The 17,960-nt window shown below is 51.9% G+C and overlaps 4 protein-coding genes across 4 annotated transcripts; 3 read left to right on the top strand and 1 right to left on the bottom strand.

Annotated features, from left to right (window-relative positions):
• Positions 1 to 4,141: 4,141 nt before the first annotated feature.
• GGS23DRAFT_613437 (pyruvate kinase) lies at positions 4,142 to 6,643 on the top strand (the record flags this gene model as incomplete). Its single annotated transcript, XM_051520567.1, has 6 exons — positions 4,142 to 4,891; positions 4,946 to 4,976; positions 5,038 to 5,264; positions 5,321 to 5,663; positions 5,721 to 5,737; positions 5,833 to 6,643. Exons 1-6 carry the CDS (start codon positions 4,734 to 4,736, stop codon positions 6,641 to 6,643), a joined length of 1,587 nt encoding a protein of 528 aa, XP_051369595.1. The 5' UTR covers positions 4,142 to 4,733.
• Positions 6,644 to 7,152: 509 nt separating this feature from the next.
• GGS23DRAFT_579354 (isoleucyl-tRNA synthetase) lies at positions 7,153 to 11,318 on the top strand. The gene is made up of 4 exons (XM_051517048.1): positions 7,153 to 7,725; positions 7,791 to 9,053; positions 9,159 to 9,593; positions 9,641 to 11,318. The coding sequence occupies exons 1-4, from the start codon at positions 7,305 to 7,307 to the stop codon at positions 10,753 to 10,755; spliced, it is 3,234 nt and encodes a 1,077-aa protein (XP_051369594.1). The 5' UTR covers positions 7,153 to 7,304; the 3' UTR covers positions 10,756 to 11,318.
• GGS23DRAFT_215271 (uncharacterized protein) lies at positions 10,853 to 16,021 on the top strand. Its single transcript, XM_051511923.1, has 2 exons — positions 10,853 to 12,971; positions 13,041 to 16,021. The coding sequence occupies exons 1-2, from the start codon at positions 11,391 to 11,393 to the stop codon at positions 15,660 to 15,662; spliced, it is 4,203 nt and encodes a 1,400-aa protein (XP_051369593.1). The 5' UTR covers positions 10,853 to 11,390; the 3' UTR covers positions 15,663 to 16,021.
• On the bottom strand, positions 16,022 to 17,585 carry GGS23DRAFT_215243 (Triosephosphate isomerase). Its single transcript, XM_051511921.1, has one exon. It carries the CDS (start codon positions 17,143 to 17,145, stop codon positions 16,381 to 16,383), a length of 765 nt encoding a protein of 254 aa, XP_051369592.1. The 5' UTR covers positions 17,146 to 17,585; the 3' UTR covers positions 16,022 to 16,380.
• Between the last annotated feature and the right edge of the window lie 375 nt (positions 17,586 to 17,960).

Raw genomic sequence — 17,960 nt, 5'->3', positions numbered from 1 at the left:
TTTAACGTAAAACGCGGGCTATTTCGCGGGTTAAATAGCGGCGCCGACGGCGATCGGTATCCTTTAAATCCTAATAGCGTAATAAAAATTCCGTAAACTAAAGGTTAAAGGGTCGAAAAAGTCATAGGGTAGTCGCTATTAAGGAGGAGTAGAGCGTACGCGATACTAAAGACCTAGATATATTCATTCGAAAGCGCATTCTATCGAAGACTATAATACGTACGATAGTCTAAGATAAATAAAACTAGTATCGCTATATTAATCGAGAGGTAAGGAATCTAATATAGTTATCGTATCTTAGTTATATCCCTTAATCGTAAAGATATAATGATCGCTAGCCCGAAGGTATAAGAAGTAAAGAAGAAAAAGGGGTAAAACGTAAAAGTTACTTATTCGGTTATAGCGGTACGACGAAGTAACTTAAGCGCCTATAACTAAGATAGATATACTAATCGAAGAACGACGAATTTAATGGTAAAAACGAATCTTTAATTAAGGTAAAAATAGCAAAGATAGTAATCTAGCTAGGTAATAAACTAAATGATAAGTATAGTATATCCCGTACTTACGGAAGCTATGGTTACTCTATATAGGCATAAGGCCTATCGTAGCGTGTTACGTAATGCATTAAGAGGGTATGTCTTACCGTACTACTATAGTAGCTTTCGGATTAAGCCTTTTTTAGGTTAGGATTAACGAGAGAGTAGATAACCATAGCGACCATCTAAACAACCTACGCCCTCCCATTAGCTTTTAATTAGCTTACCTAAAAGCTCGTTCGCCGATTAGTAGATCTATCCTATTCTCGTTTCTTAGTTATCTCTTTTAAAGGAACTATACCCGTTTTTACCTGGTTTCGCCTTCGTTTTTACTAGTACTTAGATAGTAGTTTTTCTCGCCCTTAGTTAATCTAACTAAGTTATCGCTACTATCCCTTTTTATAACCTCGTACGCGTTTAAAGGCAGTTAGTCCTTTCCGATCGGTTTATTTTAATTACAAGAGGCTTACCGATAGATCCGATCGCCTTTGTTTTATCCCTGCCAGCTAGTTACAGTACTTAGGGAGGTTTCTCCTTCCTAACCGATAGGTACCACGATACCCTTATAATAAGATACCGACATACCTTATACCCACGAACCTAATCGGGACCTACCGATTAACGCGATAAACCTATAAACGATACCGCGATATACGAATTAAATAAGATATTAAATAAGAAAGCCTAGAAATAGCTATAGAAAAGAAACGAGTTATAGGTTAATACCCGGAGACTCCTCTTATCGCCCTTACCAATATATAATTAATAGGAAGAGCCTAGAGAGCCCCTAGAACTACGTATAGGGGAGGGATCGAGGGTCAAAGGAAGCCCGGTAAATACTACCGGACGAATATAGGAACGGTTACTAGAAACGAGTCATAGAAACGGGCATTAAATAAGATATATTAGTTAATTTATAGGATTAGGAATTAGTTAAAAAGAATCGGTAAAAGTTAGTTATAAATAAGAAGGACGGGATTACGTTATATCGTATAGGGATTATTTCTTTCGTTTCTTACGGAAGCTACGCTTATTTTACCTATCCGTTATAATTCCTATTTTCCGATTGATCTTTATTATTTCTTAGTAGCCCTAATGGAGCTAACTCGCTCTTAGTTAATTAGGGTTAATTAGGAATAGGTTGATTAGGTTAGTTTATAGTTACAGCTCCGCTAGCCTAGTTATTATCGGACCTTTCTTAATCTTTCCTATTGTTTCCTATTAATCGTTAATTAAACTGGCTTAGCTCTTAGTTAGTAGCGATTAAATAGGTTCGGGATTAATTAGGATCGGGTATAGTTAGGTACGGTTATAGTCACCTACCCACTACCTACTTATTACTATTATAATCGCTTAGTTAACCTATTTCTTCCTAACTTATCCTATTAGCCTTTAATTAAACTAACTAGCTTTTAGTTAATTAGGGTTAATCGGGATTAGGTTAATTAGGTTCAACAGGAACGAGAGCTACCGTACCTATTATTATTAAGAGTTTAATTACTCCTTACGGATTAATTAAACTAGAGAGGCTATAGTAATACGGTAGATCTAGGCTACGTAGCCTTTTCGATATATATTTATATAGGTCGCGTATTTATATTTTTATTAGTTAGACTTAGACCTATAGATATTACGACCTACAGCCATTCACTCGTTTCTTATCATGCCTTTCTAGCCTTCCTCCTTTTCCTTTTCTAGTTCCCTTTCCTAGCTACCGTTTTCAGCTAGCCGATTAACCGATTATAGCTATTTATAGCTATGATCTTAGTTAATCGGCACTAGGCCAGTTATTAGCAGTTAGGTAGCCCTTATTTCGTACCTCCGTTAGCGTACCTACGCTACTCCTATTCATTACCTAATTTTTTTACGGTAATAAAGTAGGTCTATTACCTAATACTTTATTTTATAAATAAAAAAATAGCTAGTATTAAGTAATCCTATTTTTATTCTTTATTTCCGTTTTTATTTAATTTATTATTTTAAGAAAACTACGTTTTTAAATAGGTTAAAACTTTTTAAAATCGTAACTATTTTTATAATAAGAATTCTACCTTTCTAACTATCTTCTTTTTTTATATAATAAGGTTCTAAAAAAGAATAATAAAAATTAACGTTTTTAAGACTTGATTAATTTAAAAAAAAAGTTACGTAATTTTAATTATTATTTTATCTATATTATAAAGGATTAAGTAATAGACCTACTTTATTACCGTAAAAGAAATAAGTTAAGAGGCCGATATAAAGTATAATTAATAGATTTATTAATAAATTATATAATAAATTATTAATATAGTTTTAAAACTCTTTAAATCGTAAATAATTTCTTATATTACTAAGTAAAAAATCCGAAAAGTTTATATATTAATTTAATTAAGCTAATTAATTACGTAAGTAAATTTCCGATTTTTCTGATTTTTTTCCGGTTTTTTACGGTAATAAATCGTTTATATATAAACCTATATAAAATACCCGGCTCGCGAAGGGGTAGCTCGGTAGCCTATAACTCTATTCGTACATATATAAGCTACTACGAATATAATATAAAGCTATCGGGGACTTGCATCAAACATACATACCTCCTCTTATTAGGGGCGTATGTGTAGACGATAAAACTGGGGCGTTCGACCGAAAAGTGGAGTTTTTTCCCAGTTGTAGCTATGCGACTCCGTAGAGGCAGGGATCCGGAGTGTAAACTTCAGTCCTGGTCTCAACATAACTACTGCCTTTCCCTAGGTAGGTAGTGATTGTCAAGGCTCTTGATAACATCTTAGGCCGAAACAGCCAAGTATGCACTCCCCCAGCCATCGTTGCAAACTGCACAGCTGGCTCAGCGGCCCGGGAAAATGTTATGACGTATCCCCATTTCTTTTCGCTAACCTTGCCATCTTGAAGGGGGTTAGTTATGAAAAAAAACGAGACGTGTACCTATTCTAGGAGGTGCATCGATAACGCGCCAGGCACTTTAGTATGCATTACCTCGACATGGGTACTTATAGGGGATATCCCCGTCCCCGCGCCTTAAACACGCCAAATCCGAACCCTAGAATGGGATAACCCTTCCCGGCTCTTGTCCAATCATCAACTATCTCATTACCTCCGGTGCCGATAAGGTGGGAACCTAGGTACCTAGTACCCACCTTACCTCGACCTCACCTCCTAGCTTACCTACCTGTAGGTACCTAGGTACCTCCCTCTGGTGGGTGCTCTATGTTGCACTCGACGCCAGATTTACCATTACACAGGCCACATGGGCAGCACGGGTTCACTCATAGATTTCATCTACACACACACCTGCATAGCTCGATTACCTGTGTATCTCTGACGTTGGTGCTTTGGAGGGGTCGAGAGGTGGGTACTTGGTTAGGCGCTTCCTTCTAGTAGGTAACTTAAGCTGTGGTTGTTGAGATGGCGGGCTGCAGGTGGCCCCTCCCTCACCTGCTACGAGGTACCGGATACCTGTATACGGCTGGTGTAAGGTAGGTACCTCTAGGCGCCCCATTAGGTAGATGGGAGGCAATGTATCGATCGTGTGCAGATATTGATGTATGTAAGTACCTACCTACGGGTTTCTTTTTTTTTTTTTTTTCACCTCTTCCCCTCCCTCTCTACCTAACCCCTGTCCAATCAGGCCCCGCACATGGGAGGCGAGGCCGGATCGACTGGTGTGCGGTGCACACAGGGTGGGATGTGATGTGTGCGCGTGTTTGTGGCCTCGCCCAGAGCTCACCAGGCTGCCAGGCGGGAGCGGAGGTTGCGGTGAATTCCATCCATGTATCAGAGCTTACCTACCTATCCAGGTATATACGGATTGTCCGGCGCGGGTGCTCGAGCAACGGGTCGTCTGCCTCTCCCACCAGAAGACCAGAGGTGGGGTTGGTCCGTAATTCGTCTGAACTTTGCTGAAAATATTCACGGCCTGGAAGGAAATACCTCACTCCCACCACAAATTCAATCCGCCCTTCTCTCCGTATTCCTCGTCTCCCCCCGTCTCTACTTTACCTATATATCTCTTGTCACAGGCCCCCCTTCCCTGTCTCACCGTCTCGCCGTCTCACCCTCTTCCGTCTTGCCCCTTCTTCCCTAATAAACCACCTGTCCTATCCTCTTCGTATCCCCGTCCCCGGCCTGCCCCCCTTCGCAGGTATCCCATATACGCGTCTCTCGTCAGCTTCGATAGCACTGCTTCCGAGTGCCATGTCGCCGTCGTCTCTCGATCACCTCGCCTTGGGCAGTCGTGTGGAGTGGCTTGCGAGCCTCAACACCGCTGCCACGCCCAAGAACTCGCATCGCCGGACCTCCATCATCTGTACCATCGGGCCCAAGACGAACTCGGTCGAGAAGATCAATTCTCTGTTAGTCTACCCCCCCCCCTCGACGAGTATCTCATCAGCTGACATAGCAACCAGACGACAAGCTGGTCTGAATATTGTTCGCATGGTTGGTATCCCCCTCCCCTGCCGCCCCATCTCCTGGTCGTCGAGGTGCTAACTGCGCGAAGAACTTCAGTCATGGGAGCTACGAATATCACCAATCTGTCATCGATAACACCCGCGCCGCCGAAAAAGCACTTGATGGACGGCAGGTCGCAATCGCCCTCGACACCAAGGGCCCTGAAATTCGAACCGGTGACACGGAAAACGGCCAGGACATTCCCATCAAGGCTGGCCACGTCCTAGATATCACCACGGACGAAACATTCAAGACTGCCTGCAATGGAGAGCATATGTGAGAGGCAACAGCCAACCTGTCACGCCACGTTCCGCTGACCTGACCCCCTTCAGGTACGTCGACTATGTGAACATCACCCGGGTGATCGAACCCGGTAGGGTCATATATGTCGATGACGGTGTCCTTGCCTTTGACGTTCTTAGCATCAAGGACGACAAGACGGTTCAAGTTCGATGCCGCAACAATGGATTCATCTCTTCTCGCAAGGGTGTTAACCTCCCAGACACCGACGTTGACCTCCCAGCCCTGTCGGAGAAGGACAAGAAGGATCTGCGATTTGGAGTACAGAACAACGTCGACATGGTCTTTGCGAGCTTCATCCGCAGGGGTGATGACATTCGGGCGATTCGCGACGTTCTGGGACCCGAAGGTAAACATATCCAGATCATTGCAAAGGTTCGTGTGCCTATTCGTCCTAAGCTCATTGCGCGTTAGCTGATGTATTGTCTATAGATCGAGAATAGGCAGGGGTAGGTTCTTCTCCGTTTGAGCGCCGTCTCCCAAATTTTCAACCCAGCATAATTGAGCACGCGAGCCTGGGCAGTTCTAATGGGATTTTTGCTAGGTTGAACAATTTCGATGAGATTCTCGAGCAGGCTGACGGAATCATGGTTGCTCGAGGCGATCTGGGCATCGAGATCCCGGCCTATGAGGTGTTCGGCGCCCAGAAGAAGCTGATTGCGAAGTGTAACATCGCCGGCAAACCGGTGATTTGCGCCACCCAGATGCTGGAGAGTATGATTACCAACCCCCGGCCGACCAGAGCTGAGATTAGCGATGTTGGCAACGCCGTCACCGACGGAGCCGACTGCGTCATGCTTAGCGGCGAGACCGCCAAGGGAGCATACCCGGAGCTGGCGGTCCGTGAGATGAGTAACACTTGTCTGGCTGCGGAGAATTCGATCCCCTACGTCAGCCACTACGAGGAAATGGTCTCCCTCACGAAACGACCCACAAGCGTCGTTGAAGCCTGTGCTATGGCGGCTGTGCGGGCATCGCTAGACTTGAACGCTGGGGCCATTATCGTTCTGTCGACGTCTGGGGACTCGGCTCGTCTCCTTGCGAAGTACCGACCGGTGTGTCCCATCTTCATGGTAACTCGAAACCCGTCAGCCTCGCGCTACGCCCACCTTCACCGTGGCGTTTACCCCTTCCTGTTTGACGAAGCGAAACCGGACTATGATCAGGTCAACTGGCAGGAGGACGTGGATCGCCGCATCAAGTGGGCAGTGGAGAAGGCGTTGGGATTAGGCCTGCTCAGCAAGTCTGATACCATTGTCGTTGTCCAGGGCTGGCGGGGTGGCATGGGAAACACAAATACGCAGCGGATCGTAAAGGCTGACCCTGAACACCTGGGTCTGGGGATGATGCACTGAAGGGGGAACGGTTAACACCATCTCAGAACCGTTCCGGGCTGATCCGAACGGCACGGGGTGATTAAGGGATGCCGGTTAAAGGATAGATAGCCACGGAACCAGGTCAGTGCATGGGTATTGCCGCGCTGCCGCCTCTTATCCGGGGACGCCCTGTCCCTAGGTAGGTACGTCCTTATCTGCGAGCCACAGAGGCGGTGAGTCCCCTTAGATAGCCTGATGGGATCCCAGACAGTCGCCTGTTGCGCGTCACTTAGGGAAACTTGAGCTCTACTAGATAAGTTGTTCCGTAGAATGAACACTTGTGGTAACCATTTGTTGCATTACTTGGGGGTGACGGTGGCCGGAATAGACTTGTCTACCTGAGGTACCTGGGTATCTTCTGATGACGGGAGACAGTGCCCGTGTGGGTACATCCCTTCGTAAGGCACGCAAGTACCCATGTTAGGTATCTTGGGTACCTGGGTACGTAACTGCCCCGCGGTCGCCGTAAACGGGGACTCTCCCCTCCCGTAAGTTGACTCACGCGAAATTTTTGGCGGGGTGATAAGAGGGCGGTACGACAACCTCCTTCTACTCCCACTTTAGCTCGAGTCGCCTACGAAATCGTCATAGCCTCGCCCGCCAGACTCCAAGTGCAGCAGGGCCGTGGTTATTCGCCAAGATGAGCATTAACTTCCCCCAGGCAGAGGAAGATGTTGTGCGCTTCTGGAGAGAGGTTGATGCCTTTCAGACCCAACTGAGGCTCACCGAGGGACGCCAGCGCTTCACTTTCTACGATGGCCCCCCTTTCGCGACTGGCCTGCCTCACTACGGCCATCTTCTGACTTCCACGATTAAGGACATCATACCCCGATACTGGTCGATGAAAGGGTACCATGTTGTCCGTCGCTTCGGCTGGGACACACACGGGCTCCCGATCGAATACGAGATCGACAAGACCCTCGGTGTGTCTGGCCGAGATGCTGTGATGAAGATGGGCATCGAAAAGTACAATGCGGAATGTAGAGCTATCGTCATGAGATATGCGACGGAATGGAGGCAGACCATCGAACGTCTCGGCCGCTGGATAGATTTCGACAACGGTAGGCTCGGCTTTGTCACCCCTACGATCTGGCTGAGCGAAGACTAACGGCGCTCCGAACGCAAGATTATAAATCCATGGATGTCACGTTCATGGAATCTTGTTGGTGGGGCTTCAAGCAGCTCTTCGATAAGGACCAGGTGTACCGTGCCTACCAGATCATGCCCTTTTCGACGGCCCTCTGCACCCCGCTGAGCCACATGGAGTCGAAGCAAAACGAGAAGACGACGCAGGACCCGGCAGTGTTGGTCGCTTTCCCAGTGCAGGGCAGAGATGTGTCTTTGATCATCTACACGACGACGCCATGGACCCTGCCATCCAACCTCTTGATCGCTGCTCACCCCAATCTCGAGTACGTCGAGATTCTAGATGAAGAGTCGGGCAAGAAATACGTCCTACTCGAGAGCGGCCTTTCCATGCTGTACAAAGACAAGAAGAAGGCAAAATATAAGATCGTCAGCAAGATCCGAGGCAAGGACATGATCGGTTGGAAATACGAGCCGTTGTTCCGCTACTTTGTCGACCAATTTTCCGACTGTTTCCAAGTCATCGGCGCGGATTATGTCGAAGCTGACGAAGGTACCGGCCTTGTGCACCAGGCCCCCGCATTCGGCCAGGAAGATTACGATGCTGCGGTTGCTGCCGGCTTTATACACCCGAAGCGGTTGCCGCCGTGCCCGGTCGATGAGAAGGGGCTCTTTACGGCAGAGGTGGCCGATTACGCCGGCCAGTATGTGAAATCCGCTGACAAGGCTATAATCCGGGACCTGAAAGAAACTGGTCGTTTGTTAGTTGCCACCCAGGTCTCCCACGTAGACAAGTTCTGCTGGCGGTCGGACACGCAGCTTATCAGACGGGCTGTTTCTTCTTGGTTCATAAAAGTTACCAATTCTATACCAGATATGCTCGCGAATCTCGAATCGACTACCTGGGTTCCCTCCTTTGTAAAAGAAAAACGATTCGCTAACTGGATCGCGAACGCGCATGACTGGAACATTGCCCGAAATCGGTACTGGGGCACGCCGCTCCCGTTGTGGGTCAGCGAGGACTACGAAGAAGTTGTCTGCGTGGGGAGCATTGCAGAGCTTAAGGAACTTAGTGGCTTTACGGGAGAATTGGACGATATACATCGAGACAAGATCGACAATATAACGATCCCCTCCAAGAAAGGCAAGGGGCAGCTGCGACGTGTCGAGGAGGTCTTCGACTGCTGGTTTGAGTCGGGAAGCATGCCGTACGCTTCTAACCATTTTCCTTTTGAGAACGCCGAAGAGTTCCACCGTGGAAAATTCCCCGCTGATTTCATCGCCGAGGGGCTTGACCAAACGCGTAAGTATCGGCCTCCACGGCCAGCCCCCGCGAGAGCAGCCTGCTTGCGAGCCCGAGTACCGCTGGTTCTGAATATATATTCGTAGCTAACTCGGGCTAACCTAGGTGGTTGGTTTTACACGCTGACCGTTCTGGGAAATAAGCTATTTGACGTCTCGCCGTTCCGTGCAGTTATTGTGAATGGCTTGGTTCTAGCGGAAGACGGGAAGAAGATGTCCAAAAGCCTCAAGAATTATCCGGATCCGAAGGCCGTCATCGATAAGTATGGCTCCGATGCTCTACGACTTTACCTCATCAACTCCCCCGTTGTTCGTGGCGAGCCTTTGCGTTTTAAGGAAGCAGGGGTTAAGGAAGTGGTAGCCAAAGTGCTTCTTCCTTTGTGGAACAGCTACCGCTTCTTTTACGAACAGGCGGCCCTCTTCAAGAAGACCACCGGCAGTGATTTCGTTGCCCGCCTGCCAGAGACGACTAATGTCATGGATCGGTGGATTCTCGCGGACTGCCAGAGTATGCTGCAGTTTATCGACCAAGAGATGGCGGGTGAGTCGCGACATACCCGAAGCGCAGGTTGATTGCTAACCATGCAGGTTACCGGCTGTACACTGTCGTACCGCGCCTGCTGCTGGTGATTGATAATTTGACGAATTGGTATATTCGGTTCAACCGCAAGAGGCTGAAGGGAGCTGCTGGCCTGGATTCCCGAGACACCAAAGCAGCCTTAGATACGCTATACCAAGTGCTCTTTACGCTAGTCCGCGCGTTGGCACCCTTCACGCCGTTCATCACAGAGCACATCTATCATCTCCTACAGCCCTACCTAAGCGATGATGTTCTCTCCGAGTTCGAGGACGCGCGAAGTGTCCACTTCCTCGCGTTCCCGACGGTGCAGGAGTCCCTCTTCGACGAAGTGATTCAGAGAAAAGTGTCTGCCATGCAGAAGGTCATCCAACTTGGGAGGACGGCTCGAGAGCGCCAGACCATCCCGTTGAAAACGCCACTTCTCACCCTCGTAGTCATCGCCGACGCGCAGCACCTCGCGGATATCGAGGAGCTGCAGACGTACGTGAAAGAGGAGCTGAATATTCGAGAGATTGTCCTCACAAATGACGAAGAACGATACGGCATCCACCTCGAAGCCCGAGTCGACTGGCCGAACCTAGGCAAGAAGCTGAAGCGGGATGCCCAAGTCGTCCGTAAGGCTCTGCCGGATCTAACGCAGGAGGAGCTCAGGCAGTACCTGAAGGACGAAAAGATAACCATAAAGGGGATCGAGCTAGAGGGGAGCGATCTGACTATCGTGCGGGTCTTGGCCAAGGACAATCCCAACGTGGTGGGAAACGACGGAGTTCAGTACGAGCCATCCTTCTCGGAGGACATGATCGTTCTTCTGGACACGGCAGCGCACCCGGAGCTGGTGGATGACGGGATCGCCCGCGATGTTATCACCCGCGTCCAGAAAATGCGCAAGACAGCTGGCCTGGTCCCAACTGACGACATTCGCATGCAATATCACGTCGTTTCGAACCCCGACGGTGTCTCGTTTGAGACGTTGGTGTCTACTCGGCAATCTCAATTCGAGAGTACTGTGCGCGGGCCGCTGGAACCGTTTTCGGCGGCGGGCGAGACGACAGAAGTCGTTATACTACAAGAAGAACACGTCGTTAGCAACTTGACGGTACTGCTAAGATTATGTCGAGTTTGATGGGGTTTCCAGGACGTGGCATGACGGGGGTCATGAAAAAAAAAAGAGAAAAAAAAAAAAGAAGGCTAGGTCCCTTGAGGGTTGGATCTATAGTCAAGACGCTAGAGCTAAATGCGACGAATAAATCACCAACACCGTGAATTCTGACCGTGGTTTCCGAAGGGACAGATTAGCTGATAGGTACACGCAGCAGAGCAGAAGCTTAGCTAAGAAGGACGTTTGCCGCATCTGCAGGGCTTATCTGCGTTACGGGACGACTTCCGTGGTATGGAACTTGGGTGAGAGGTATCTAGATACCTAGGTGGGTACGTTGGGTACCTACTTGGAGGTATTGTAGCTTAGGAGGTGCATGTACCTTATTGTAGCGGGACTTACATACAAGAGGTACCTAGGTACGCATGTACAATACCGAGGTACTTCGAGGTGGATACTATAAGGTGGGTGCAGTAAGGGGGTGATCGGCCAGTGGCTGCCTCTTTCTGGTGGGAGTCAATGCTGTCTCAGCACGGGGCGCTCGCCCTAGAGCCGCTTGGGAATCGCAATAGGAGAGCGTGTAAGAGCGAGCGAGAATTGGGAAAGAGGTGGGACAGTCCGGGACAAATTAGTCTGGTAGAATTAGAAGTGAAGGAAGATACATGATGCCACTATCTCCTCCTGCTCCCGCTCCTCCTCCCCTTCATCCTCCTCTCCCTCCTCCGCCACACTGGGTACCGTCGCGCCCGTCCTCCTCCTCTGGGCAGCACCCAAAGCACCGACAACACCATCAACAACAAAACCTGCCGACCGATTCGCGCACACCCCCGAACGCATCGCCCTCAGCCGTCGCGAAGAGCGACGCCGCCTCGCCTGCCGGCAATTCCGCGTACAATCGAAGGTCCAATGGAGTCGGTGGTGATGGGGATGGAACAGCAACAACAGCAGCAACCACAGCAGCAACCACAGCACCAGCGGAAACAGGCCGGTCGATTCATCTGAGTAGCGTCGCGGCGCCTTCGAGCGGTGCAGGTGGCCCCAGCTCGGCAGCAGCTGCCCGCGGACGCGGCCCGAGAGACGAAGCGGCAACGACGACGACAGGGACGACAGCAGCCACTATCGCAGGAACTGTAGCGGGGACTATAGCAGGGACTATAGCAGGGACTACAGCGGGGACTACAGCGGGAACAACAGCCGGAGGTGCGATAGGGGCTACGACAGGGGCTGCGGCAGCCACGACGACGCCCACGACGACAGCAACGACCACAGTAACGACAGCCACGCCTGCGGCGACTGCCTCGACCCAGGCCGCCCCAAGCGGTGCTAGTGAAGGTCCATCTCGCGCCGGTGTCCGACCGGGTCCCCGACCCCATCTCCATCTGGCTCCCCATCTTGCTCCCCATCTGACTCCCCCTCTGACTCCCCCCCATCACCCTGCCCGGCCAGCTCCCACTTCTGATACCCTCTCCCGTCCGGATCTCCATTCAACCTCTAACCACCGTTCCAACCCGGCTTTCACGTTCAAATCCCACACCCGCTCCTATTCGCATCTCAACCCTGGTCCCCATTCGAATTCCGGTCTCAGACTCGCCCCCCACCACCCTCCACCGAGGACTTCGTCACTTCTCCCGCCGCCTCGCAGCGCCAATATCAGAACGGTATCGCCCACCATTCCTTCGCCCCTCGGTAGCATTGGCCCCGCTAGCGACGGTTTCCGGAATCTCAACCGCTGGTCTTCCTCCACTTCTTCGAGTCGAGCCTCCTACCGTCGAGATCGGCGAAATAACGATTACCACTACCGTAGCTTAAGTGTCGGCTCCAGCGAAACGAACGCCTCGCAGCGAAGCCGACCGGCGCTGTCGACCTCTTCCGAGCTACCGAGCCTCCCCCCCATCATCTCCCTCTCGCCCCTTGACGCGCATCCCGAATCTCCTCCCCATCTCTCTAGCCGCATCGGCCTCGCCGTCGACGCCATGTCTGAGAAGAAGAGCCACCCGAGAGGGCGCTCTTCCGCCGCGGCGAGAGGTAACGGTGATTCGATGAGGGTCAGAGACCGTGCCAGCAAGCCGTCCCAGAAAGCAATGTTGTCCAAGGCCCTGGCACAGGCGAACGCCGCCGTTCAATGGGACAACGAACAGAACTACGGCGCCGCTAGGGAGTCCTATCTCGAAGCGTGTGATCTGTTGCAGCAGGTTCTTGCTAGGACGAGTGGCGAGGAGGATCAAAGGAAGTTGGAGGCCATTGTGAGTTTAACCGCAATATACTGCCTCACGATAACCGCACGAGACTAACCGAAAAAATTTCCTCCATAGCGCCTTACCTACGCTGGCCGAATAGAAGAGCTAGATGGGCTGGGCCCCGTATATGCGCAGAGTGACAAGGCCCTACCTGCACGGCCGGAGGGTGCCAACTATCGTGACGTCCAACCCGAGCTGGCCGGCGCCGAGGGTTCTGCTGAGGGTACGGCAGTGGGGAGGATAGGCAGGGGCGACTCCCCCATCGGCTTTTCTGGTCGGCCGTCGCCGGATCTGACGAACCTACCGGGAGAACCCTTTCGTTCCCGCTCCTCTCCGAACCCCGGCCTGGACCAGCGCCCCCTCCAATCGTCCTTCTCAGCCTCTCAGACAAGGCGAAATTTCGAACGGCCCTCGCTCAACCTGCCCCACTCGCAAGACACAGGGTTCGTGCCGGCCCCGTTGTCACCTCGAAGGCAACCATCACCAGCGAACCCACCTACTCCGGAGCCCGTTGTGCGGCAGGATTTCTCGTGGCCGCCTGACCGGCTCGCTGCGGAAAGTAGCTCTAGGAGCCATAGGCGTAACCTTAGTCACGAATCGGCGTCGTGGCTGGATCCAATTGACGAATCGGGCGGCTCGGCTTCATCCTCGGTGCACTCGAGGACCTCGTCCCTAGCGATCAGGAGGAGACACCTCCGCCATGCTAGCGGCAACACCGAGGCGGAGTTCGACGCTGCGTTGGATGCCGCAGTGGAGGCTGCGTACGATGACGGTTACGAACCAATGGATTCGTACGAGGTTTCTTACGACCGTGAGGGCAGCGCTGGCAACAACAAGGGTAACCACAGCGGCGCCAGCGCTGATGTGGCGAGTGCAATGCGGAAGGTGGAGCTCGCGAAGGAGAGGCTGCGACAAACCGAGCGCGAGGCTGCGATAAAGCTGGCCCGTGAGCGAGAACATCAGCGACAGTTGTCGTTGGATCAGGAGTCGCACAACTTCGGCGGTGACTTTTTCGATGCCAACGACTCCGACGAGGAAGAGCGCATCTTAGACGAGATAACCAAGCGGTATGTGATGGAAGATGCGCCCTCCAACCACAGATCCCAGCATTCGCAGTCCATATTTCCCAGAGAATCGGACTCTAGCAGCACCACCTCTCGCACCTGGCACGGTTCTGCCGGCTCGAACCCTCCGACGGCCACGACCGCGTTGTCCACGGTGACCGAGATGCCGCCGCCGTCCCTTCACTCGCCACCGCATCAGACTTCACCTACATCTGGGGTGCGGAGCCGTCGCCTCTCCGGGCAGAACCCCAAACAACTCAAGATTGAGACCTCGAAGCTAGGCCAGGCGCCGAACATACCGCCATCGGCCGCTACGTCTGGGCTTCAGTCGAAGAACCCCGGAGGTTTTATAGCCCAGCAAAGGCAGGCGCTTTCTGCGACATCGACGCGCCCGGGCCCCTTTTCCATGCGCGCCCCCTCGTCACCGGTCAGAGGAGTCAACCCTGGTGAGGCATTGGCCCCTCCAAGCCCACCGGCTACTCAGGCAGGCATCCAGGAATTCGATGAAGGCCGGATCGACTCTCCGACCTCTACCCGACCTGGCATACGGAAGAACTTCTCGTCTTCTAGCCTCAAGTCCCTGAAATCGCGTCAGTTCTCTGTTTCACACATCGACGATTCCGACCTGTCCCCCAACACCCCGCTAAGTCACCAAATTTCGAACACCTCCATCGCCCGGCATCCCACGATTCCCGCGCTACCTACACCTCTGGCGGCAGCTTTCCATGAAAGGATGACCGGCGGCTTCGGCGGACTACACCTCTTCGACTCGGACTTCCACTCTCCAACGTCCCATTCGCCCAACCAACTTTACCACCACCACCACCTCCACAACAACCCCGACGTGCCAGTACCCCTAGAGCCGTGCCCGTCGGATGCTATGCTTAGACCGTTCTGGCTCATGCGTGCCCTCTACCAGACGCTCGCCCACCCGCGCGGGGGGTATATAAGCAGTCGACTTTTCATTCCTCGGGATGCGTGGAAGGTGAAGGGCGTCAAGCTGCGTTCGTTGGAGGATAAAATATCGCAGTGCGACCTCCTGACAGCTGCGCTGCTCAAACTCGCAAGGGTGGACAGTAATGACGCGGATGCCGTCCTGGAGGAGATGCAGAGCCTCGAGAACATCCTCGAAGCAGTTCAGATCACGCTGTCGCGGAAACTCGGAAACGAAGTTGGCACCCAGGGGATGAATGGGCTCCGCGATGGGGGGGACGTCGAGGTTGCTCCGCCGGTGCCTCGCAGCGCTAGTGTCAGCGGAAAGGGGGGTGCGTTCAGTTGGCGGAGGTTGAGAAATAAAGGATCGGCCGCCAATATGACCAGTGCCTATGGCGGAAAGAGTAACAGCGGCGGAAGCAACGGTCCCAGCGTGGCTGAGCGAGATGTCCCGACCTCAGTCGGCTCGATACCGAGCCTACCCATGACCAGCCATCCCAGCAGTAAGCCGGCGAAACGAGACGTCGCATCGGTAAGTTTCGACGGGCCGTACGCACACTATATGGCTAGTCTAGCGAGACTATTTGATGCTGCGCAGACGGTCGGTGAGTGCATCAATTCATTTAACTACTTGGCTATTTTGCCGCAGTCACGAAGCACCCCCACATATTTCCTCCCTTTCCTTTCCCTCCTCCCGTAGACAAGATAGGATGCTAACAGGCTCTAGATCAAATCGCTCGTCAAGTCGACGACCCTGGCCTGCGCCACGCGGATAAGACTCAGGTCGGACTCGAGCTGTGCACTAGGCATGCGGCCGAGTTCTTCGGATTTTACATTTGCCGCTTTGTACTAGCAGACCTCGCGATGTTACTCGATAAATTTGTCAAGAGAGGCAGCGAATGGGTCCTGAACTAGGCCCAGTCGGCTGTGCTGTTGGGAGATGCCTCACCTCGGCTCTGACTTTATCGTCGTTCTGGCAGTAGTGTCCCCCCTTCTCTACTTGTGCATATTTGAATATGGAGAAAGACTATGCACTCCGAAGTCGGCTAGGGACAATCAGGCAGCCATGCGAGGAAAAGACGCCATTTAAATGGTACGGATAGTGCACCTGAATTTTTGTTTTGTATTCTCCTTCTCGACACGTGCGTGCCTGGGCATATGCCGATTGGTCATGTCATGGTCCAAGATACCATAGGTTATGTGTTATTCCAAAGTCCTCGCTGGGGATATTAGTTACGCGACGTGCGTCCATCGACACGGCATACTCGACAATATGGGTAGCATGTCTGCGTAGAGCTCGATTCCGTGCGCCATTTCTGGCTTCCCCATGCCACCGTAGGGTCGGGTAAGTTGGTTGCCAATTCTCCGAAGACGCACTTTCCGCCCAGAGGCAGTCATCGCTGACCCGATCCGCGCTCCTAAGCCGTGGCTACTTCCAGGATCGTCCTGTAGAACTGGGCCGGGTCGTGCGCGAACCTGCCCAGGAACAGCCCATCGACGCCGTCCTGGAGCTTCGCGAACAGGCCGGGGCCGGCGCTCCCGCCGTAGAGGATCCTCGTGGTCCCCTTCCTCCGCCGCACGCAGTCGAGCGCCCTGATCGCCTTGGTTACCGAGACGACGTGGTCTGCCCCCGCCGGCTCGGCGGCCCCGATGGCCCAGACCGGCTCGTAGGCCAGGATGACGTCGGCGCCGTCGGGCAGGTCGGCCAGCGCCGCCTCGACCTGGACCCTGCACTCGCCGGCGGCTGCCGCCGCCTCCCCACGGGCGCGCTCGCCGATGCACACGAGGGGCGTCAAGCCGTTCCTGGCCGCGGCGGCCGCCTTCCGGGCCACGTCGCGGTCCGTCTCGCCGAAGAGGCGCCGGCGCTCGGCGTGGCCGAGCTCGACGATGCGGCAGCCGACCTCGGCGAGCACGGCGGGCGAGGCCTCGCCGGTGAACGGGCCCGCGTCCTCGCAGGAGGCGTCCTGCGCGCCGACCAGCACGCGGGTGCCCGCCAGCTGCGAGACGACCGACGCCAGCGTGATGTGGTCCGGGATGACGAACACGTCGAGCCGGGCGAGGAGGTCCGGTGGCGACGAGGTCAGGATCTGCAGCAGCTCGCTGACGTACCGCCTCGTCCTCGCGGCGGAGAAGTACATCTTGGTGGAAACGCCGACGATCCGACGTCGGGGCGGCGTAGCCATTTGCCCGGTGCGATTAGCCAACAAGGAATATATCTATAGAAAAATTAACAGATAAAAAGACTGCGAGTCTCACTTCGGACTGCGGTATTCGGCAAGATCGAGGCCAAAAATTACTCAAAACGGGAAAAAGGGAGATATATTTCGGATGCGGGAATTGAGAAATTTAGGAATGAAATCTGAAGTAACTATAAAACGAAACAAAAAAACTGCCCCCTAATATCTAAGTATAAAAAATGAGCGAGGACTCTAGATCTCATCTCGTCGCGCGATTCCGGGTTTCCCCTGGATCTCTAGCGGGTCTCGCTTAGCCTCGTGTGTGAATACGCACTTATACTACTTACGTGTTGCTGCACGTAGACCCGGCTAACCAGCTTCAGTGGCGGCTTAGGAGGTCTCAGATCAGCCTAACTAGTCCCCTATACCTTACCCCAACCTCTAACCGGATTAGGCGATTTAGCCGAGCTTTTTCCCTATTAACTAAATAAGATAGATCTACGGATATATTTCTTCGTACATCCCATAGACTTTTTAATTTTAAACTTTCCAAAATTAAAACTTCTACGAAAGTTCGAATTACCTACCTACATACTAATTTTAATCGTTAATCGATTAGTAACCCATTTAAAATCGGTTAGACATATAATACTTAACGTATTATATTTCATCCTTCTTTATATCTATATCTAAGGATTAATTTTTAATTAATTAGATATGGATTTCGCATCTAATTTTAATATAGATGTAAATCTAAGCCTTAACTTCGAATTAAACCTATCTTAGAATAATAATATTATTATAAACCCTAATAATTAATC

This window comes from Durotheca rogersii (genome assembly GCF_024521655.1).
Source record: "Durotheca rogersii strain YMJ 92031201 chromosome Unknown GGS23scaffold_21, whole genome shotgun sequence".
Lineage (NCBI taxonomy): Eukaryota > Fungi > Ascomycota > Sordariomycetes > Xylariales > Xylariaceae > Durotheca > Durotheca rogersii.
The sequence above is the reverse complement of the archived record's forward strand: the minus strand, read 5'-3'. Positions and strand labels throughout refer to the sequence as shown.

Excerpts from the sequence above, each read along its gene's own strand:
- GGS23DRAFT_215271 (XM_051511923.1), top strand. The coding sequence starts at position 11,391 with ATGATGCCACTATCTCCTCCTGCTCCCGCTCCTCCTCCCCTTCATCCT. Across the intron at positions 12,972-13,040 it reads AAAGGAAGTTGGAGGCCATT|CGCCTTACCTACGCTGGCCG; the intron begins GTGAGTTTAACC and ends TTTCCTCCATAG.
- GGS23DRAFT_215243 (XM_051511921.1), bottom strand. The coding sequence starts at position 17,145 with ATGGCTACGCCGCCCCGACGTCGGATCGTCGGCGTTTCCACCAAGATG.
- GGS23DRAFT_579354 (XM_051517048.1), top strand. The coding sequence starts at position 7,305 with ATGAGCATTAACTTCCCCCAGGCAGAGGAAGATGTTGTGCGCTTCTGG. Across the intron at positions 7,726-7,790 it reads CTGGATAGATTTCGACAACG|ATTATAAATCCATGGATGTC; the intron begins GTAGGCTCGGCT and ends TCCGAACGCAAG. Across the intron at positions 9,054-9,158 it reads CGAGGGGCTTGACCAAACGC|GTGGTTGGTTTTACACGCTG; the intron begins GTAAGTATCGGC and ends GGGCTAACCTAG.